The sequence below is a fragment of the Salmo trutta genome, chromosome 9 (assembly GCF_901001165.1).
Source record: "Salmo trutta chromosome 9, fSalTru1.1, whole genome shotgun sequence".
Taxonomy (NCBI): domain Eukaryota; kingdom Metazoa; phylum Chordata; class Actinopteri; order Salmoniformes; family Salmonidae; genus Salmo; species Salmo trutta.
This window is the reverse complement of record NC_042965.1, coordinates 12757232-12780028: the sequence shown is the minus strand read 5'-3', so window position 1 is coordinate 12780028 and position 22797 is coordinate 12757232. Positions and strand designations below refer to the sequence as shown.

Genomic DNA, 22797 nt, shown 5'->3' with positions numbered 1-22797 from the left:
ACACACACGCACACACGCACACACGCACGCACACACACACACACACACACACACACACACACACACACACACACACACAGTACACTGTATACATTACTTGTATTTTGAGCACTTTGCTGAACAGTGTTCTTGTCCTTTCAGGCCCTGCCCTATGTTTGCCTTCTGATAGCGATGCTGTTCTTCATCTATGCCATCATTGGTATGCAGGTGAGTGCTGCTTCCATTCTTTCCAAATATTAACATTTCCTTCCTGGACTTCCTTGAAAATGTTCCCTCAAAATAATTGGTTTATACACGCCTACAGACTAAAATGGTGTGAAATGTAGTTTTTTATTGAATAAGGAAGTATTTATGCAGTGTAAGGCAGAAACGGGCATGATCTGTGGGTATAATCGATCCCTTACTATACCAGGTGTTTGGAAACATTGAGCTCAACGAGGACACAGCCATCACTCACCACAACAACTTCCGCACCTTTCTTCAGGCCCTCATGCTGCTGTTCAGGTAAATACACCTTTTCCTTAGTCACTCCTTCCTCTGCTTTGGGGAGCACCAACATTATTACAATTGCCCTCTCCCTCTCCATTCCCCTACCTCTCCTGTAACTCTGTAAGCCAGGGGTTGTATTTAGCTAGCAACATCGTACGTCGCCCGAGTTGTACACTGTGACCATCTTCCGCAATAACTTGGTTAGAGGTGTCCATTGTAATCTCAAAAGGTATTTCTGTCCGTCTGTCCGCCCTTGTTTTCCAGGAGTGCCACAGGGGAGGCGTGGCATGAGATCATGCTGTCATGTTTGAGTCACAGAGCCTGTGATGAGAGGTCAGGCAACCTGGGGAAGGAGTGTGGCAGTGACTTCGCCTACTTCTACTTTGTCTCTTTCATCTTCCTCTGCTCTTTCCTGGTTAGTACTGATGTCATCCAACATACACTGTAACTGTATTGATGTTCTGCTGATGTGCAGTAATAAGGGATGTTAACATTAGACAATGATCTGAATAAGATGGCGAAGAGGATGGCTGACGTTTTACATGCTCCTTTTTTGCATTGTTTGTTTTTTAACTTATTCTTTAACTTATTTTGTACATAATGTTGCTGCTACCGTCTCTTATGACCAAAAATAACTTCTGGACATCAGATCAGCGATTATTCACCTCGAACTGGAAGAAGCTTTTTCCTTTAACGAGTCTGACGAGAAGGATATACTGCTTTCCCGGGAACAGGCCCAAATCCCTGTCATTTGCGTGAAGAAAAGACGGAGGAAAAGGGGGCGCAGGTCGGGCAGCCTTCTGAGAATCCGTAGGCGAGTAAACTCCCACTGCCATCCGTCCTACTGTCTAACGTGCAATCATTGTAAAATAAAATTGATGACCTACAATTAAGATTATCCTACCAACGGGACATTAAAAACTGTAATATCTAATGTTTCACCGAGTAGTGGCTGAACGACGACACGGATAAGATAGAGCTGGCGGGATTTTCCATGCACCGGTAGAACAGAGAAGCTACGTCTGGTAAGACGAGGGGTGGGGGTGTGTCAATAACAGCTGGTGCGCAATGTCTAATATTAAAGAAGTCCCGAGGTATTGCTCGCCTGAGGTAGAGTACCTTATGATAAGCTGTAGACCACATTACCTACCTAGTTCTCATCTATATTATTCGTAGCCGTCTATTTACCACCACAGACCGATGCTGGCACTAAGACCGCACTCAACCAACTCTATAAGGCCATAAGCAAACAAGAAAATGCTCATCCAGAAGCGATGCTCCTAGTGGCCTGGGACTTTAATGCAGGAAAAACTTAAATCAGTTTTGCCACATTTTTACCAGCATGTCACATGTGCAACCAGAGGAGAAAGAAAACTATAGACCACCTTTACTCCACACACAGAGATGCATACAAAGCTCTCCCCCACCCTACATTTGGCAAATGTGACCATAATTCTATCCTTCTGATTCCTGCTTATGAGCAAAAACTATAGCAGGAAGCACCAGTGACTCGCTCAATATAGAAGTGGTCAGATGACGCGGATGCTACGCTACAAGATTGTTTTGCTAGCACAGACTGGAATATGTTCCGGGATTCATCCAATAGCATTGAGGAGTATACCACCTCAGTCATCGCCTTCATCAACAAGTGCATCGACGACGTCGTCCCAACAGTGACGGTACGTACATATTCCAACCAGAAGCCATGGATTACAGGCAACATCCATATTGAGCTAAAGGTTAGAGCTGCCACTTTCAAGGAGCAGGACACTAATCCGGACGCTTATAAGAAATCCTACTATGCCCTCAGACGAACCATCAATCAATAGAGTATTAAGATTGAATCCTACTACACCGGCTCTGACGCTCTTCGGATGTGGCAGGGCTTGAAAACTATTACGGACTACAAAGGGAAACCCAGACATGAGCTGCCCGTTGACGTGAGCCTACCAGATGAGATAAATGCCTTTTTATGCTCGCTTCGAGGCAAGCAACACTGAAGCATGCACGAGAGCACCAGCTGTTCTGGATGACTGTGATAATGCTCTCTGTAGCCAATGTGAGCAAGACCTTTAAACAGGTCAACATTCACAAAGCTGCGGGGCCAGATGGAAAACCAGGACGTGTACTCAAAGCGTGCGCGGACCAACTGGCAAGTGTCTTCACTGACATTTTCAACCTCTCCCTGAACAAGTCTGTAATACCTACATGCTTCAAGCAGACCACCATAGTCCCTGTGAAGGCAACCTGCCTAAATGATTACCGCCCCATAGCACTCACATCGGTAACCATGAAGTGCTTTGAAAGGCTGGACGTGGCTCACATCAACAGCATCCTCCTGGATACCCTAGACCAGACCTGGGCAACTCCAGTCCTGGGGGCCTGATTGGTGTCACACTTTTGCCCCAGCTAACACACCTGACTCCAATAATCAACTAATCATGATCTTCAGTTAACAATGCAGTTAGTTTAAATCAGGTGTGTTTGCAAAGGATGGGTGAAAAGTGTGACACCAATCAGGCCCTGAGGACTGGAATTGCCCAGGCCTGCCCTAGACCCACTCCAATTTGCATACCGCCCCAACAGATGACGAAATCTCAATACCACTCCACACTGCCCTTTCCCACCTGGACAAAAGGAACACCTATGTGAGAATGCTGTTCATTGACTACAGCTCAGCTTTCAACACCATAGTGCCCACGAAGCTCATCACTAAGCTAAGGACCCTGGGACTAAACACCTCCCTCTGCAACTGGATCCTGGACTTCCTGAAGGGCCGCCCCCTAGGTGGTAAGGGTAAGCACAACACTTCTGCCACGCTGATCCTCAACACTGGGGCCCCTTAGAGGTGTACTTAGTCCCCTCCTGTACTCCCTGTTCACCCACGACTGCGTGGCCAAACATGACTCCAACACCATCATTAAGTTTACTGACGACACAACAGTGGTAGGCCTGATCACCGACAACGATGCTACAGCCTATAGGGAGGAGGTCAGAGATCTGGTAGTGTGGTGCCAGGACAACAACCTCTCCCTCAATGTGAGCAAGACTAAGGAGCTGATCGTGGCCCGAGCGGGTCAAGAGTTTCTCTTGAGCGGGTCAAGAGTTTCACATTCCTTGATGTCCACATCAGCAACGAACTATCATGGTCCAAACACATCAAGACAGTCGTGAAGAGGGCGAGACTGAAAAGGAGACTGAAAAGATTTGGCATGGGTCCCCAGATCCTCAAAAAGTTCTACAGCTGCACCATCGAGAGCATCCTGACCGGTTGCATCACCGCCTGGTATGGCAACTGCTCGGCATCTGACCATAAGGCGCTACATAGGGTAGTGCGTACGGTCCAGTACATCACTGGGGCCAAGCTTCCTGCCATCCAGGACCTATATAATAGGCGGTGTCAGAGGACAGCCCATAAAATTGTCAGAGACTCCAGTCACACAAGTCATAGACTGTTTTCTCTGCTACTGCACGGCAAGCGGTACCGGAGCGCCAAGTCTAGGACCAAAAGGCTCCTTAACAGCTTCTACCGCAAGCCATAAAACTGCTGAACAATTAATCAAATGGCCACCGGACTATTTACATTGACCCCCCCTCCATTTGTTTTGTACACTGCTGCTACTCACTGTTTATTATCGATGCATAGTCATCCCTATCTATATGTACAAATTACCTCAACTAACCTGTACCCCCGCACACAGACCCCCTGTATATAGCCTCGTTATTGTTATTTTATTGTGTTACTTTTTATAATTTTTTACTTTAGTTTATTTGGTAAATATTTTCTTAACTCTTGTTAAACTGCACTGTTGGTTAAGGCCTTGTAAGTAAGCATTTCATGGTAAGGTCTACACTTATATTTAGTGCATGTGACAAATAAAGTTTGATTTGATTTGAAACGTAGGATTGGTAGTTAGTGTTGTGCCAGCATACTGTGTCTATTCCCATAAATCCTTGTGAAATGTATCTTCCAGATGCTCAATCTGTTTGTGGCTGTCATCATGGATAACTTTGAGTACCTGACTCGAGACTCGTCTATACTGGGGCCTCATCATCTGGATGAGTTCATCCGTGTTTGGGCTGAGTACGACCCTGCTGCCTGGTATGTGTCCCTCTCCCTCCCTCCCTTCAGCCATCTGGCTGGCTGGTGCTCCTACTGTGCCTCTGTGCCCAGTCAGAGAGATATCTAGTATTACAGCTGCTAGTATGGAGGGGACTGCCTAATCCCTGCCTGATACTTTGTGACTTGCTGACAATCCTCCATGTAGTGTCATGTAGAGGGTATGGTATGGTAGCATACCTCCTAGTACCCTGTCAGCCCTCTGATCATCATTGTTCTCTTGAAGCTGTCCTGAAGTTGTTGTTTTATATCTGCTTGTTCTTTTTGCAGCGGACGGATTCGCTATAACGATATGTACAACTTGTTACGAATTATCTCGCCCCCTCTTGGCTTAGGGAAGAACTGCCCTAATAGGGTAGCGTACAAGGTTAGCAACCCCAGAACATTTCCTCCACTAGGGTGCTTTGTGTTCCTATGCCAAGAAACTTAAGTGAATGGCTGTGCACCAATGACTCGCCTACACACTAGCACCCGCCCTTCCAGACTGACTGGCTTTGGTTAAAGATGCCAGACTGGAAACAAAGCTTTCAAAGCCATGTTAAACCCAACTCTACCTGACATTGGAATCCCTATGTAATGCTTACTTTCTATATGATGTGTCGAGGTATGCAGTGAACACATTCTGGTTTGTACCTGTTCCATCTCCTATCAATGTACAGTTAGATTAAACATTACGTTTGGATGTTTAGTCCTAAATTGATTCCGATCATGAACACATCTGAATCGGATCAACGTCTTTACGTACTGTAATGTGTTTTTAGGATCCTAGACGTAAACGTTGTAAAGAGAAAGGAGGGCTTTAATTAATTAAGATTAAAACAAGTCTGGCATTGAAACCTTTGTTTCCGTACTTCTGGTGAACCCCCCTGGATGTCTCTCAGCATGCAGAAGCCGTCATCCACAGTATGTACAATGCTGTCATTCTCTCCCCATCAGCATCCTGTGTGTTCTTCTTCTCACTCTTCCAGACTCACTCTTCCATCCCATGTCTCCCCTCAGGGATCTGAGCAGCTCACTTCCTCCTGAGCTGAGTTCACCACCGCACCGATGCATCCCTGGCCCACCGTGGCCAAAGATGGCATCCATCTCCATGTCGCTACTGGAAATCTAAATAACACAGATTTCTGTTTTTGTTTTTTCCTGTTCATTTTGGTTTCTTCAACAAAACATTTTTTTGTTCCTGTCCTCCTCTAACTTTCCATCCTTCTTTATTTGGCTTTTTGTTTCCTACTCTGTGAAGTGGCCGTATCAAGTACCTTGATATGTATCAGATGCTCCTCCACATGTCCCCACCCTTAGGTTTGGGAAAGAATTGTCCGCCAAGAGTCGCCTACAAGGTAGCCACTCCCTCTGCTCGACCTGTCTTCCCATTGGCTTGACCTCCAGCCAATCTCTGTGCTCTGCAGTGTTCCCTTGTTTCTTTAGTTTGTTTTGCTAACGCTCTGATCTCTTTGGTGTAGCCCCTTCCCTCCCCTTCTTTCTTTGGGCATAGCTACTTTATTTGGAGCAAGCTCAGCCTGTGAGGTGATGGCCACTAAAGGCGGCGAGATAGACCATGAGACGCATACGGTATCCCCACTATGTGAAAACATGTTACTAAGTATTTAGTAACATTTACGGTAGTGGGTGTCAAATTCCTTAGGATAATAAATACGTAATAGGTTTTCATATAATCCAGTCTCTGTAATTGAAAGGGCAACCACCACTTTCCAACCTCATTTTATTATCTCCAGCACAATACCACTGTCTACATATGTGAAAACGCCACATTTCTACTTTCTGTAGAAAAAATTATAAAGTTAAAAAGTTATACCCGAAGACATCATCAAAAGTTTAAAACATTTAAAAAATAGTGATTTTCAAACACTATGTGATTTGCGGTGACATGGGGAGGAAGAAAATACCCTCCCTCTGGCTAGAAACTTGTTACAAGTTTAGAAAATGACCGTTTTTTGGGAACTTTCTTCTTATCTTTTTAACCACAGATCATAGAAACGCGCCGTTTTCACATATGTAGAACTGGTATGGTGCTGGAGATGGTGATTATGATGTTGAAAAGTGACGGAATTGTCCTTTAATACATCCAACACAGCAGGCATGCGCAGATTCATTAATGGAAGAATATTTGGATTTAACTCTACAATACAGACATATTCAACCAATCCAGGACTGTCCCCAGATTTAAATCCTGTATCAATCAATCTGTTTTATAGGAAAGGGGTTTAGTATTGCTCTCCCTTACCTTATCTCAGTCTATCCCCTGAGTTTACCCACTAGGGGTTTTTCGTTTTGTGGGCCAGTGTGTGTTGCTTCTGTTGCTTTCCTGTGTGAGAAATATGTGTGCTTTACTCTCTGTCTTTCTATCTTTCATTCTCTCTCATCCTGTCTTTCATCTCTACTTTCTCTCTATGGATTTGTGTGCACATGTATGTGTGTGTCTCATCGCTCCCCTCCTCTCCTCTCTCATTCTGACTTCTGTCGTACTTTTGCACTGCAACTGATAGTAGGTGAATGCTTTTTGTGTTCAGGGGAGCTCAACTCTACCACAATAGCTTAAACATCAAACATAGTTCTCTGTGTGCATATAGTGGTGTAGATTTCATCTCTTTGATTAGCAGTTCAGGTTATTTGGAATGGACTGTGTGTGACACATGCTTTTTCTGTAGATGCTAGGCATTGGTTCTCAAGATGTTTATGACTTGAGCAGCATAATACTTTTTACCTCAGTTTGATTGTTGGTATATCAACCACAGAGTGGAGCTCCTGAGATCTTTGAGGCACTTCCATGGTTATGCGTACATGCCCTTTCTCACTTTTATTTCGATCAATGTCAGTCTTGCACCGGTGCACTTTGACTTGCAGCATAGTGCATACTGTAGCCAATAGCAGTGAATGTGAATGTTTAGTTTGTCTCCTCTTTGTACTCGTTGAGAAAGCTTTTTGTGTGCTGTAGGGGCCTCTGTGAATATTACCAGCAGCACACAGACTGGTTTCTCCTGATTGGCTGATGGTCTGGATGAAGTGTTAACAGTAGAAGTGTGTTTCTAACCTCCTCCTCCGTCCACACATTCTCTCCAGCGGCTAGTCAAGATGAACATGCCCATCGCTGATGACAACACAGTCCACTTTACCTCCACTCTCATGGCCCTGATCCGCACGGCCCTGGAGATCAAACTGTCTTCAGGTGAGACCGCCCTTCTCTCTCTCCCTATCCTCTGCCCCCTCCCATGTCCCCTCTCCCTCCTACCCTGTCCCCTCTCCCCCTTACCCTATCCCCTCTCCCCCATACCCTTTCCCCTTTCTCCCCTACCCTGTCCCCTCTCCTCCCTACCCTGTCCCCTCTAACCCTACCCTGTCCCCTCCCTTCCCCCACTCTGTCCCCTCTCCACCCCTGTGTGATACATGATAGGCTAGGTGCATACCTATCATGAGGCCGACTTGATGACTCAAGCAAAAGCAACAAACACTAGTTGTAAATGTTAGATTTAGCCATCCATCACATGTTGTCCTCCTAGACAGGCAGGCAGGCAGGCAGGCAGGCAGGCAGGCAGGCAGGCAGGCAGGCAGGCAGGCAGGCAGGCAGGCAGGCAGGCAGGCAGGCAGGCAGGCAGGCAGGCAGGCAGGCAGGCAGGCAGGCAGGCAGGCAGCAGCAGACAGACAGACAGACAGACAGACAGACAGACAGACAGACAGACAGACAGACAGACAGACAGACAGACAGACAGACAGACAGACAGACAGACAGACAGATGTTGTGATGTCCCCTGGATGTGCAGCAGGGACATATGCTGCTTGTTTGTTGCTTACAGAAGGTTTGCATTAGTAGATATGGGTCCCATTTGGTCTCATTAGGCTGCTCTGTGGTGGGTTTTGTGTTTAGGGCCTGTGCTGCGTAGTTGAATGACATCACAGTACAGTATGCTTTTCTCTAGCTTCACTGCTCACTGTCACTTTCAATAAGTTATTCTCTCTCTGGTTCACCTCCACAATGACTCTGCAAACTCATGTTTACTTTTCGGTCTTTCTCATTTGTTGCTATACTGACATTAGATAATTGTGTGTATTTGGTGCTAGAATATTCTATTTTCTCTTGTGATCTTCTCCTTAGGGATGGTTGCCCAGCGTCTTTCTGATGCTGAACTGAAGAAAGAGCTCTCTACAGTTTGGCCAAGCCTTTCACAGAAGACTATGGATCTGTTGGTTACACCACACAAACGTAAGCACCTCTGCATGACAGTCCTCTCTGATCCTTGCTTCATGTCACTGATATATTTAATCTTTACAAGAAGGATACCAGGACTGTGTGGGATTCTGTTTACGCCACATCTTAAAGTGGCAAGCCCCAGACTCCTCACTCTGAAACAACATTAAAAAATATATATTTGTAGTAATTTAGCAGACACTCTTATCCAGACCGACTTACAATTAGTGCATTCATTTTAAGATAGCTAGATGAGCTAACAACACATCACAATCGAATCAAGTACATTTTCCTGTGAGAGTTATTTAAGATACTCTTCAAAGAGGTAGGGTTTCAGATGTTTTCGGAAGATGGGCAGGTCCTGACTTTAGGGAGAGGCTTTTTCCTCCATTGGGGTGTCAGGACAGAGAAGAGCTTTGGCTGGGCTGAGTAGGGGTGGGAGGGCCAAGAGACCAGAAGGGGTGGAACGTGCTTGGGTTGGGATGTAGGGTTTGAGCATAGCCTGAAGGTAAGGAGGTGCAGTTCCCCTTGCTGCTCCGTAGGCAAGTCCCTGGATTAGGACCAGCGCCGCTTCTTGTGTGAGGACAGGTTGAACGCTACCAATGTTGCAGAGCATGAATCTGCAGGAGAGAGTCACTGCTTTGATGTGTGCAGAGAATGACAGGGTGTTATCCAGGGTCATGCCAAGGTTCTTTGCACTCTGGGAGGGGGATACCTCTGGAGAGGTCTTGGAGTGGGCAGGCCTTTCCCGGGAGGAAGAGCAGTTCCGTTTTGTTGAAGTTGAGTTTGAGGTGGTGGGGATTAATATGGAGAAAGGGGAGAAAGATGTCAAGGCGTAGGGTAGTTCTGTTTGAGTGGGAACAGTGGACTCAGTAGGCTGAGTGAAAGAGGAGCAATGTCTTCAACCTTTTTTCAAAGTGGTTGACAAAGTCATCTGCAGAGGGAGGAGGGAGGAGATGAGGATTAAGGATGAAGAAGAAATAGTTTCCTAGGGTTGGAGGCAGAAGCTTGACATTTAGAGTGATAGAAGGCAGCTTTAGCAGCAGATACAGAGGAAGAAAAGGTAGATAAGAGGGAGTGGAAGGATGATAGGTCCTCCAGAAGTTTAGTTTTCCTCCATTTCTGCTCAGCTGCTCGTAGCCCTGTTCTGTTAGCACGCAGTGAGTCACTCAGCCACGACGCAGGAGAGAAAGGTAGGGGTGGCTGGGAGGAAAGGGGACAGTGAGAGTCAAAGTATGCAGATAGGGAGGGAGAGTAGGGTCGAAGATGCAGAGTCAGGTGACAGGAGGGAGAATGATTTAGCATAAGGAAGAGAGAAGCGCATGACCATCTGGGTAGGGGCTGAGTCTGTGGGGTTGGAGGAGAGATGGAGAGAAAAGGAAACAAAGTAGTGATCAGAGACATGAAGGGGGGTTGCAGTGAGATTAGTAGGCGAACAGCCTCTAGTGAAGATGAGGTCATGCATATTGCCGGCCTTGTGAGTGGGACGTGACTGGGAAAGGGTGAGGTCAAAAGAGAAAAGGAGTGGAAAGAAATTTTCTGAAGCTGAAGGTTAAAGTCGCCCAGTATGATGAGTGGTGAGCCATCCTCAGGACATGTACTTATCAAGGTGTCAAGCTCATTGAGGAACTCTCCAAGGGCACCTGGTGGGTGATAGATGACAACAATGTTAAGCTTGAGTGGAGCAGTGACAGCATGGAATTCAAATGAAGAGATCAACAGGAGAGAGAGGAGAGAAGAGAAAATCTCAACTTAGGAGAAATGACTAGTGTGCCACCACTGCGACGACCAGATGCTCTCGGACTATGAGAGAACATATAGTCAAATGACGAAAGAGCACCTGGAGTAGCAGTGGTCTCTGGGGAAATCCATGTGTCTGTCAGGGCCAAAAAGTGTAGGGACTGAAGGGGAACATACATTACGGGTCAAAAGTTTTAGAACATCTACTCATTCAATTGTTTTTCTTTATTAAGACTATTTTCTACATTGTAGAATGATAGTGAAGACATCAAAACAATGCAATAACACATATGGAATCATGTAGTAACCAAAAAAGTGTTAAACAAATCAAAATGTATTTTATAATTGAGATTCTTCAAAGTAGCCACCCTTTGCCTTGATGACAGCTTTGCACACTCTTGGCATTCTCTCAACCAGCCAGATGAACTCAGCCTTATTGACTGCAGATCGACAGATTCAAAAGCTGCCGGAGACTAGGAACTCCACATGGGTTGTGCACACAGGATACATTAAATTAGATGGGTTGCAGCTATGGAGTTGGGAGCGTCTGTAAAACCTACAGGGAGAGGAGTTACCTGGGATGGGAAACACACACATACTTGGCTAAGCTATAAAATAGTAAAATGAGATCATCAGAAAATAACTAGGTAAGATACACAAGTGAGAGAGTGGTGTGGAGCCTTCCTCACTTTCCTTCCTTGAATAACTCCGCAGAACAACTCGGTTTGATTGTTGATTGCTTAGCAGCGGTCAAGAATGCACTCCCTACAATATAACACGCCCACAACTTAGCAGGACTGTTACACAAATAGGCCAGAAACGAAAGTCCACATCGACAGTCACAACTACTGAGCAATCAGACAGTTCAAACCGCAGTGATTAACTAGGCTACTAGGTAAAAGACAGAACAAATTCAATTGCCCTAGCAAGACAATACTAACAGCTTCTAATTTAATCAAAAATATACTTGCTGCTCTTGTAAGAGTTGATCCCCTTCCAAACTGTAGATGACACACAGGTTGCCATAACATGCAGGACCTTTGCTCTCACTTGGCCGTCAGTTAAGATTCCAGTCATCTGCTTTGTCTCCACTGACATCTTGTGGCAGGATCTAAGCATCTCACCTGAGAACAATGGCATTTTAGACAGATGCTTCTTCTCTCCTTCTTTCAAGCCTGGCATGCAGCAATTTTCTTCAAACAGCTAAATCCCTCTTTTGTTTCAAGTGATACCTTTGGTTTGACTGAATAGTATTAGCGATAAACTGGCACCAGAGAGTTCGGATGAGACCAATACAGATGGATGAGATAATGGATAAGTCAGAAGGTTTCATCAACCACTCCCCTGTGTACCTCTCTCAGCCAATGAGCTTACTGTTGGGAAGGTGTATGCAGCCCTGATGATCTTTGACTACTACAAGCAGAACCGAGCCAAGAGGCTCAAGGAGCAGCAACAGCAGCAACAGCAACAGAATGCTGCCGGCTCCCAGGTATCACACACACACACACACTATTGCTGATGCCCAGGAGGCACAAATTTCCCCCCTGGATCAAAATGTTTCAAACATCTCCTAACAAAACCAATATGACTCACATTTCCAGAATTTTCATTGACTATATTCTGGAGGCAGAGACCTGGATCAATATTGTGCATGTTCAGTATGTTGAGCATCTTGCCGTCTTTCATCCACAGGGTAAGGTGGGGGCTCTGTTTAAACCAATACTGCCCCTGACTTACAACATGGAGCCTCCATGTGAACTACTTCCTCAGCCCCAGCCTCAGGCCCTACCTAGACCCAGCCCCACCCTGCTCAACAACATGGAGCCTCCATGTGAACTACTTCCTCAGCCACAGCCTCAGGCCCTACCTAGACCCAGCCCCACCCTGCTCAACAACATGGAGCCTCCATGTGAACTACTTCCTCAGCCCCAGCCTCAGGCCCTACCTAGACCCAGCTCCACCCTGCTCAACAACGGAGGCACACTGTGAGTTCACTAGCATGCGGGGAGTGTCTCAAACAATCCCGATTTTTTTGGTTTACATTTATGACAATTGTAACTGTGTTTTGCCTTTGACAAAGACTTGTGGCCAAGCCGTGACGTTACCATCAAAGATAATACAAAACGATTTTCATTTACAATCGGTTAGTCATTGTATGACAATAACGTCTACATTTGTTTATGATTAACAATTCAGGCCAGGCCATGATGGCACTATGAAAGGATCGTCCACCTGGGTGTCAGAGAAGTCTAGAGAGGTCCACAGACCCAGGAATAAGAGACCTGTCCAAAGGGGCCAGTCTGAAGATGTCCCAGACACAACCCTTCCCCAGGTACTGTAGCCAGTCCAGACTGCCCTCTGCTGTATTACAGACACATGAACATCAGGGCCTGCGACCTGCATTTTCTCTCCTGATGTATCTGTTCCTTGTACTTAACTTGACTGGATATACTTATCTGTATGCAAGCACTTATCTCTCTCTGTGTGTGTGTGTGTGTGTGTGTGTGTGTGTGTGTGTGTGTGTGTGTGTGTGTGTGTGTGTGTGTGTGTGTGTGTGTGTGTGTGTGTTATATCCTCCAGGAGTCAGTGGAGATGAGGAAGATGGACACCAGTGACAGCACAGTGCCTGGTCCTGGGTCTGGACTGGAGAGCCAGGGGAGGGCTGTGTCCATGCCCCGCCTCAACGCAGAGCTGCAGGTACAGACACCCTAACACACACACATCATTTGTGAAGCATAGCAGATGCACCATGCCATGACTAAACTCTATTGGAGAAAGCAGGGTTGCATTTTGTTACACATCAGTGGCTATACTGCGGGCAGATTACTATGGTCAGGTGCCTATCTTTATGAGGGGTTCAATTTCAGCCAATATTACTGCAGTATAACTGCTGAAAAATAACAAAAATTAATCCTTCAGTTTGTCCCAAGAAATATAATCAGCTCCTCATTTCCTGAGTGATATTTATGTTGATCGATTGTTGCATTTAAGTGCATTCCTTTCAGAGGCCAATTAGAATAGATGTGTGTTGATCCTACTTTTAGTGCACAGAAGAAGTCCTGAATAATTTGATTAGAGCTTGGAAGACCGCCAACTATTTGTCCTGTATCGTTTTTCCTCTGCTGCCAACAGAAGAAAATACAAAAATTATAGTGGCTCAAAATGGTTGTGGGTAGAAAATGAAAGGGGTGATCCCTCATGCGTTCAGGGAGGAAGAGAGTAATCATGTTACTATAAGATAGAGAATGTAAAGAAGGGTATAAATGGGATGAGAGGAGAGGGAGATTGCTTCGTGACCTGCTGTCTACTTTTTCTCACTTTTTCTAACGAGGGCAGGAAATCCTTCAACAAAGACAATTAGAGTTGGCCTTTCTGAGATGGCTTGCTATCGTTAGAGTGAAATGGGACGGCACGTAGTCTGAACTCTACCCTGAAACAGACTGATGGATTTCACTCTCTCTCCGGCTTGGTTTTCCATCGCTTAATTAAATGTTTTCCCTTTTTGGGGTAATGCCTCATTTCCCACTCCCTGGCGATGCCAGACAGGATCAGGGCGTAAAATCTCCCAGCCAGCCTGCCTCCACCTCCTCAACATCCTCTTTGTGCAGTATTGACATATGACACCCAGGGCCGTCATGAACCCTCACCTGAATCCCAGTGAGAAGCTAAGCCCAAATCTCTTTAAACTGGAGTGCCGGATGATAAGAGGCAATAGATGTTGATTTAGTGGTTTCAGCACCTCTTAATATGGATGAAACCTTTTTGATTCCCTAGAGGCAGCTCTAGCCCATAGACTTGCCCTCTGCTAGATCAGAAGCTCGACTCACAAGAACAAAAGCTAAAGAGCCAGATATGTTTTCTAGGATATCTTAGTATTCATGGTCTAGGAATCTAGGCTAGAGATGGGGGCATTGAGTATCACAAGACATAAAGACCAGTTCTGTCTGATTGGAATGGGTAATACTGTCTTATTACCAGGTGCTGAAACACAATGAGATATAACCGATTTACCCTTTCTATAAAAAGGCATACTGAAAGGCAAGTGCCCTCAGTGGCCCTTCAATCATAATTATGTCATATTTACAAGGGGATCATTTATTTTTAATAAGCATGTAATAACACCACTGTTATTTTCCTGCTACTTCTCCACTATTCTTTGTCTTAACTGTTCAATGTCACCCTCTCCGTCTACACCTCATTTTCTCTCCTGTCTCTTTGGCTTGATGCCTTCCGATGATCCTCCTCCTCGTTCTCCACTGTGTGACAGAGGAGCCAGTCACGCCACTCCCCGGGGACCCTGCTGGCCGTATGTACCCCTTTCTCCTGTCCCTCAGTATCCCCCATGCACCACGTCTACTTTGTTTGTTGATCCCAATGTCCTAGTATGTGTAAAACTAAATTCTATTTTGTATTAACTAGCCGTGCAGTTGTGTAAAATGCTCGGTCCCGCAAGCATATGCTTGTGCGTTATGGTCAGTGTTTGACGCTTGGTAGTACATTAAGAACCCAGTCCACATGTTTGCTGTTCTGTCTATACAATACGGGAGATATACCGAGTGATTTTAGGATAAGAGTTAAGCTCGTTGTAAAACTGGAAATCAAAGGTCTAGCCAGGTGAAGGGCATGTCATAGAGGATGCTTTTCCTTTCATCATTCTATGGGTACTGAACAACACTCATTAACCTGTTAGGGTATAGGGGGCAGTATTGAGAATTTTTTGAAAAAATATGTGCCCATTTTTAACTGCCTATTACACCAACTCAGAAGCTAGAATATGCATATTATTGTTCAGGTTTGGATAGAAAACACCCTAAAGTTTCTAAAACTGTTTGAATGGTGTCTGTGAGTATAACAGAACTCATTTGGCAGGCAAAACCCTGAGACAGATTCTGACAGGAAGTGGATACCTGATGTGTTGAATTGACTTTAAACACATCTGCCCACTCCAACCTGCTCTTAGACACCAAGCCTATGGAATTGGTAAGTAGTAAACTAGTGATCAGATGAAGCTTTTTTGAAGAGGGAAAGGGTCTGCTGCTATAGGTGGAAACATTGCTTCAGTTTCCCCTTTTATGCTCTTATCCTCAAGCACCAACTAAGACTTAGGGAAATTGGTAGCCGTGTCTATGGTTTTACCAACAATCTATCTAGGTGACTATATGTTTTGAGGACATTGAAAATGTGAGTGGTATGTTTTGCAGCGAGGCTCTGTAGGACAGATGTGTGTCCACTAGGTGGAAATGGTGTTTCACAATGGAGTCGGTGAGGTTCATACGTCTCCTTTATCCCATACACTCAGCTCTCATTTTACGATCAGCATTCCAGTTTGTTAATCACAGTGATGATTACAATTCCCAGCTGGATTACTAGTTCACTTTGAAAACAGATCAGAGAAGAGATCCACATCTGTATACCAGGTCTCATTTCACTCAGCTTAGCAGCGATGTAAGTTTCCATACACTAGTCAGTGATCCCTATTCCTCATTGGTTCCACACAGCCTGTTCCTGACTGCAGCCCGATGAAGCGCTCTGCGTCCACCCACGCCCCACAGCGCCCCCAAGAGGCCAACCTGCGTGACTACACCCTGGAGACGCCCAGCATCCAGGAAAGGCCTCACCACCACCACCACCACCGCTGCCACCACCGCAGAGAGAGGGACAAGAAGCAGCGGTCACTCGACAGGACGCCAAGCACCGCTGGTTAGTGCACACACACTACACACAGACACACATGCACAATGACACACACTACAAGTACACACACACACACACATCAAAGATTGTGCTCAATCGTATTCTTGATAACACTGGGTAATATTATTTTTGCCAGAAATACCAATCGTGTTTTAAATGTGCAATACTAGGGATCACTTTATCGGTGAAGTAAAAGGGGGTCTTGTTATGTACAGTATGTTATATGAGTGCCCACCACCAATACCCTGATCACAAAATGTGGGTGTTGGGACCATTAAGACCTCACTGTCCCCCAGTGTTACTAGAGTGTGAATCTGTAGCCATCTCTACCTTACTGCCTTCCATCCAGTCAGAGAGTGAGAAGCAGACCATAGCCCAGCCAGCTGGGGATAGTCTATTGAGATCCGCTCTGGGCACCATGGAGGCATCGTTCAGGCCTGGGTGTTAGAATGGAGCTCTGCAGCTGACCTTTATCACAAAGATAAAAGGGACTGACAGACATGCACACCCAATGACCTGCTAATATATGGGCACCTCTTGTCTTAGCAGGGCAATGCTGAGGAGAGGAGAACTTTAGGGGACAAAAGCCTTTGGTGTGGTAGTAGTCTGGCCTTTGTGAGTGTTTCAGAATCTTCTCTTTCGGAGTGAGGTATAGACTGGGTGCAATCAGGGGTTGAATTGGGACTTAAGAGATTCATTTTGGGGGGGCTAGGGTTAGAGTTAGCGTTATGCCAAGATTATGGTTAGGGTTATGCCCTTACCCTCAACCCCAACCCTAACCCTGGCCATAACCCAAAACCCTGGTGTGTATTCCCACTAAGGTACACCAGGAGACCCGGCTGCAGAGCCCTCGTCTAGAGACAGGGTGCAGGACCGCGGCCGCTCCCATGAGAGGAAGCACCACTCGACGGCAGGGGAGAAGCAGCGGTACTACTCCTGCGATCGCTACGGCAGCAGGGAACACTGCCACACCACCAAGTCTGCCACTGCCAGCTGTGCCACCTCCCCCAGCGAGGTGCAGGACCCCAGCATCAACAAGCAGGTGGGAGGGCATTGGTAGGGTAGGATATGGGTAGGGCAGGGCACAGTATGGGTACGGCAGGATATGACAGGACAAAACATGGCAGGGTATACTGTAGGCTTGGTATGATATGAGCAGAGCATGGGAAGGAATCAAGTACCCAATGAGAATCTGAATAATACACACACTACACATCATCAGTAAGTAAATGTCTGTCTGATTTAGTACAGCACAGTGTATTTTGTGTGCAACTCTCTTGATGAGGATCTGTCTGCTTTCTCTTTCTGCCTCGGCTGAAACTCAACTTTCTCTTCGTTCTGCCTTTAGTACAACCACTCATGGCCTTTCAATTCTCTTTCCACTTTTCTTCCTCTTATTCACCATTTTCTGTCCATTCTGTCCATTTTGTCTTCTTCTCCTTTCTTTTGCTGCCCTGTCCTCCTTGATGGTGTCGTCTGTTCTCTCCCACTGTCCTCTCTCTACTCTCCATCCAATGTTGGTCTCTTTCCCTTCCTTCTGGTGACCATGACCTCATCGTTTTTATTGTTTTAAATTGCTTTGTCCAATTTTCATCTAGGGTAGTGGTTCGGTTAAATGCAGCCCAGTGATGATGACCTCAGGGGCTAGCACACCCAGCCGTGGACGCAGGCAGCTCCCCCAGACCCCCCTGACCCCCCGCCCCGGGGTGGCCTACAAGACTGCCAACTCCTCCCCTGTGCACTTTGTGTCTGCCCAGTGTGGCAGTGGCCTGCCCACCCTGAGTCCTGGCCGGCTGAGCCGCGGGCTGTCTGAGCACAACGCCCTGCTGCACAGTGGCTCCTCCCACATCCCCTCCCCCGTCACCCGCATCAGCTCCGAGCCCTTCCTGGGCTACAGTCACAGGGAAGCCCAGGGCCAGGGCAGTCTGTACTGCAGCCTCCGGGACGAGCTGCTGAGCCCCTATGCTGCCAGAGCACGCTCCCCTCGGACTGCACTGCCTCAGATGGGGCCGGGGCCCCTCCACCTGCCTCCGCCACCCCAGCAGAGCCATGCGGTGCCCAACGGATACCACTTCACCTTTGGTGGTATTGGCAACGCCAGCCCGGGGTCTGGCTCTGGTGCCCGGGCACCCAGGTACTACCACGAGGCAGATGAGGATGAATGGTGCTAGCATGGCTTTGAACAGATGTTTTTATTGCATTTTTTTAGGAATCGTGATGAGTTTTATCATCTTTTTTTGAAGGATTTAGTTTACACTGTTGCTGTATGTAAAGCTAATGAGAGCCAAGGAAGGGTTGGGATTCATTTGAATGTGAACAAAGCAGCACCGTTTTTAGGAACTGGATGAAAATGAAATTGGATGTGGATTCGGTGAATTGTTGGTAATTGAGTTTGATCCGACTTTGTCTTATGCACTGAAGACAGTGGCATGTTTAATTGAGGGCACTTTTGCTTTGATTCTTTATCCAACGTAATTATTTTGAGAACATCCAACTTAAAAAAATGTTTTACCTAGTCTTGATAGTGACCCAAATAGTGACATAAGAAACTCTACTACAACTACACACAATAGAGATGGGCGAGCAGCAGGCCTCTTTGCTAACTCTGTGATGAGCAGGGGGATACCTACGTATTGTTTAGCATCTGTAACAACACGCGATAAGGAAATAGTCAGAGAGATGCATTCAAACTTCCCTAAGAAAGGCACTTGAACGTAAACTGCACAACAGCTATTCTACTTTGCTTTGGGACTCTTACCATTCCATGATATAAAGGGATTTACAGTAGCCTAGCCCTTTATATGACTTTCCCTTCCTGTCAGAAGATACAGTCTGATAGAATAGAGGGGTCGATGTTGTCATTACAGACAGTGATTGTTGATTTGTTACTGTTTACCGTTGCAAATGTCACTACTACTACTTCAGAGAAATGAGGAGAGGAAATGAAATGTGATTGGTTTTATATACAACTATGGTAGATGTTCTCTTTTCATTGTGTGCATATTTTGTATCTTGTAAAAACAACTTTGTTTATGTAAATTGCTTAAAGTTTGCCATCATTTCAGGTTTAATGTTTCTTACAGACTGTCTGCTTCAGATGTTTAAAACAAAGTGCCTATCCTTTTAGACATACTGTAGTAAAGATGCAAAGGCAACTGTTTTTGTAAAGCATCAACACTTAAGTAGTTATTTGGGAGTTCTGCAGGAGAGCAAGATGTACAGAAAGCCTTATCTGAGAAACATCAACTTTTATTTAAGAAAAAGAAATGCTTTTGAATGTAAACTATTAATTAACCTATGATTGCTGATCATTTTCTCGTACGATTTTCTTTTTGGTAAATATATTTCATCAATTTGAGTGGTGACGACGAAAGTTGGGGCAAAATCATAGTATGAACACTTAACAAACATGAAAACTGCATTAGTAGCATATCAATCCAGTTAGGAAGACGTAATCAGAGTAACACTGCATGTTTAAATCATAAACCTGGTCCACAACAGTTATGAAGATGTAGTAGTGTATAGTTACTTTCCTGGCGAGGTTAGTCAACTGCGAAAGCATCGCGAGCTACTGTATTGCCTTCTGTTTCAACGCTGTAACTGCAGAGTTAGTATAGAACATAAGGAATCTGATGAGAAACAAATAGTGCACACTTTTTGGATGGATGTGCTTGAGAAGCAGAGATAGATGCAGATCCCTAATGAGTGTATATGCTGAGTCGAGCCCCTGGCACCAGCACACTGGACCCCCCTGTGTCTCCCCATTGGCTCAGACCCCTCTATGTTAAGGTTTTAGCCCGTCAGATATAGCAGATATAGCATAAATATGGTTCACACTTTCGATCGTTCTATCTACCCAGCCATGGTAACCGATGATGGGGATGGTTCACATCTGCTAAAAAGCTTCAGATAATATATATGGATATTAATACAATATAATAATAAAAAATGTGTTTCCCTGGGATGGATGATCTAGTGCTTGGAAGAGTTTCGGTTCTTTTCCATTCTACATTGGTGTTGGAATGTGGCAAGGTATGCTGTTTAAGGGAGGATCTACTCAGGCAAAAGTGTTGCTCGATTACTGATAGTATTGGAGATACAGTAGGTGGGGCCAGGTGTTGCAATGTCTGCACACTCGTCAGGGTTCTGTACTGCATATTTCCCAGAAGCAGGGTTTTGATGACAGAGAAAGTAGGGCTATGCAACAAGAGGACACTACGGTCATATACTTCATCCATATTGTAGCTTTACATGCTGAGATCTACAGATTCATACTACAGCATGATTGTGACCAAATCTTTATAAAAAGTTTTCAAACATGTATAAAACATGTATTTTAAAATGCGTAAGGCACAACGAGTTGAAGCAGAAATGGAGAGAATATTTAGAAATACAGCAACTTTATATATTTGCATGCATACAATTTACCCACGTTGACGATGTCGAAAGGAAAACCTGTGTCTTAAAAAGTAAGTAAACAATGTCATACTAATGGTTATCTGTTCCATGTTAGGTCACCTAAGAGGGGTGATAAGTCCAGAGGAGGGTGTTCATAAACATTGAATAAACTGTAATGGTAAAAATGATCCACATTCTTGTACAGGTACCTTCAATTATTTCCCCTTGACATGTTGCCGTAGTGGGTAAAAACTTAAACTTATACTATCAGTCTCTTCCTTCATCTCTACGGCCTCTGTACTATTTCAAAAGAAACATATCCACGCCAAAGTCTCTCACAGTTGGTTGCCAAACATTGAACTGTTCCAATTTCTCTCTCTGCATACCAACTGCAGTGTACATGTGGCTGTTTTCTGGAGAAAATAATGTTTGCATGTTCTGATAATGTATGTGCATGTAAAAATCGTAGTACTTTTTTTGATACCATGTATTCATTTCTTGTTCATTTTTATTGATCTTTGATATATATATATATATATATAATCTGTGGGGTTTGTTGGAAAAAATTACTTTATATAAAAATAGTATTGAACAATGATGATAGTTCCAGCCATGCAACAGAGCTGGAACATTCCTTATTTGGGTCTGAGTTTTTGTTGCCTGATTTATGTTTATTGGCCAGACTTTGAATTCTGCAGTTGTTTCTACATTTACATTTTGTATGAAGCCAAGTTCCTTGAATAAAAAAAAAAAATGAAACAAACAGGCCTCAATATGTATAATAGATGTAAAATGATTTGTTAATTGAATAAGAGAACAGTTCATTTCCAGTATAGTAGAGGTGTTTGACTTACATTTTAGTCATTTAGCAGACGCTCTTATCCAGAGCGACTTACAGTAGTGAATGCATACATTTCATACATTTTTTCCCCCATACTGGTCCCCCGTGGGAATCGAATACACAACGCTGGCGTTGCAAACACCGTGCTCTACCAACTGAGCCACACAGGACCACTGAGCCACACGGGACTCATTAGGATGGGTGAAGGCGTCTGCTGTGCAATAAGTTGTCAATGGCACAATGTTATTGGTCTGCAGCCTACAGTGGGCGGAGACATCCCCCAAAATACACAAGGTGGAACATCCCGGTGATGCTCAAGTTGCGGGAAACAGTTGAAGCATCTACTGTCTTGAGACTGCCTAAAACAAGACAGCATTTTACCGACAAAGGTACATTTTTAATCATGCGATTATATTAAAGTAATTTGACAACTTAACATAGATATTCGAATGAATTATGTTTTGTTATTTTTGTTGTCATTGCTGTTGTGTATAAAACGGAACAAGAGCTATGTTATCTCCCATAAAATTGTTGAATTTATCATAGGCTATTTACTACCATGGAGCCTCTATGGAAGATATTCAAAAGGATACGGGCTCGTACATCGTTAGGAAAGGTAAGGTCGAGGTCATCAATGTATCACACACCTTTCTTCGTTGATGTCACGTCCTGGCCAGTATAAGGGTTAATTAGTATTGTAGTTTGGTCAGGACGTGACAGAGGGTATTTGTTTTATGTGGTTCAGGGTGGTGTGTTTGTTTAAAGGGTGTTTGATGTAGTATTTCCGGGGTTGTGGTTTATAGTCTATGTTTATGTATTTCTATGTGTAGTCTGGTGAGTGTGTTTCTATGTTGTGTTGATTGGGGTTGGGACTCAGTTGAAGGCAGGTGTTGTCTATCTGCCTTTGATTGAGAGTCCCATATATTGGGGTGTGTTTGTGTTTGTGATTCGTGGGTGATTGTTCTGTGTTGAGCCTATGCTAGCCAGACTGTTTGTAGTTGTTCGTTCGTTCGTTCTTTTTGTTTTGTTATTTTGTACGTTCATTTTTTGAAGTGAATAAATTCTCAAAATGAGCATACACATACCTGCTGCATTTTGGTCCTCTTTCACCGACGACAACCGTGACAGTTGATTTTATTTCTCCATAATTTCTCCGTAATTTCCCTATAATTTTCTATTTGTCGTGACTCGTGAGACTTCAAACTTTTTAAATGAATTTGGTCTTGGCAAATGGTCTCAACAGGTGTCTGAAGAAAGAATCTCTCCTGCAATTTTCAATGATAGAATTAAACATTCTGTGGACAGTTATAAAAT

The 22797-nt window shown here is 44.7% G+C and overlaps 1 protein-coding gene across 1 annotated transcript in view; it reads left to right on the top strand.

Annotated features, from left to right (window-relative positions):
• The window catches only part of LOC115199912 (voltage-dependent N-type calcium channel subunit alpha-1B), a 141867-nt gene extending 120462 nt beyond the window's left edge, over window positions 1-21405 (top strand). The window contains exons 39-53 of the mRNA XM_029762453.1: window positions 142-207; window positions 413-504; window positions 754-904; window positions 4464-4591; window positions 4880-4976; window positions 7688-7793; window positions 8718-8825; window positions 11912-12039; window positions 12243-12535; window positions 12747-12882; window positions 13131-13247; window positions 14818-14856; window positions 16049-16250; window positions 17066-17286; window positions 17843-21405. Of these exons, the coding sequence (XP_029618313.1) occupies window positions 142-207; window positions 413-504; window positions 754-904; window positions 4464-4591; window positions 4880-4976; window positions 7688-7793; window positions 8718-8825; window positions 11912-12039; window positions 12243-12535; window positions 12747-12882; window positions 13131-13247; window positions 14818-14856; window positions 16049-16250; window positions 17066-17286; window positions 17843-18415 (2457 nt within the window). The 3' untranslated portion in view covers window positions 18416-21405. The remainder of the gene's footprint in view (window positions 1-141; window positions 208-412; window positions 505-753; window positions 905-4463; window positions 4592-4879; window positions 4977-7687; window positions 7794-8717; window positions 8826-11911; window positions 12040-12242; window positions 12536-12746; window positions 12883-13130; window positions 13248-14817; window positions 14857-16048; window positions 16251-17065; window positions 17287-17842) is intronic.
• The last annotated feature ends 1392 nt before the right edge of the window (window positions 21406-22797 follow it).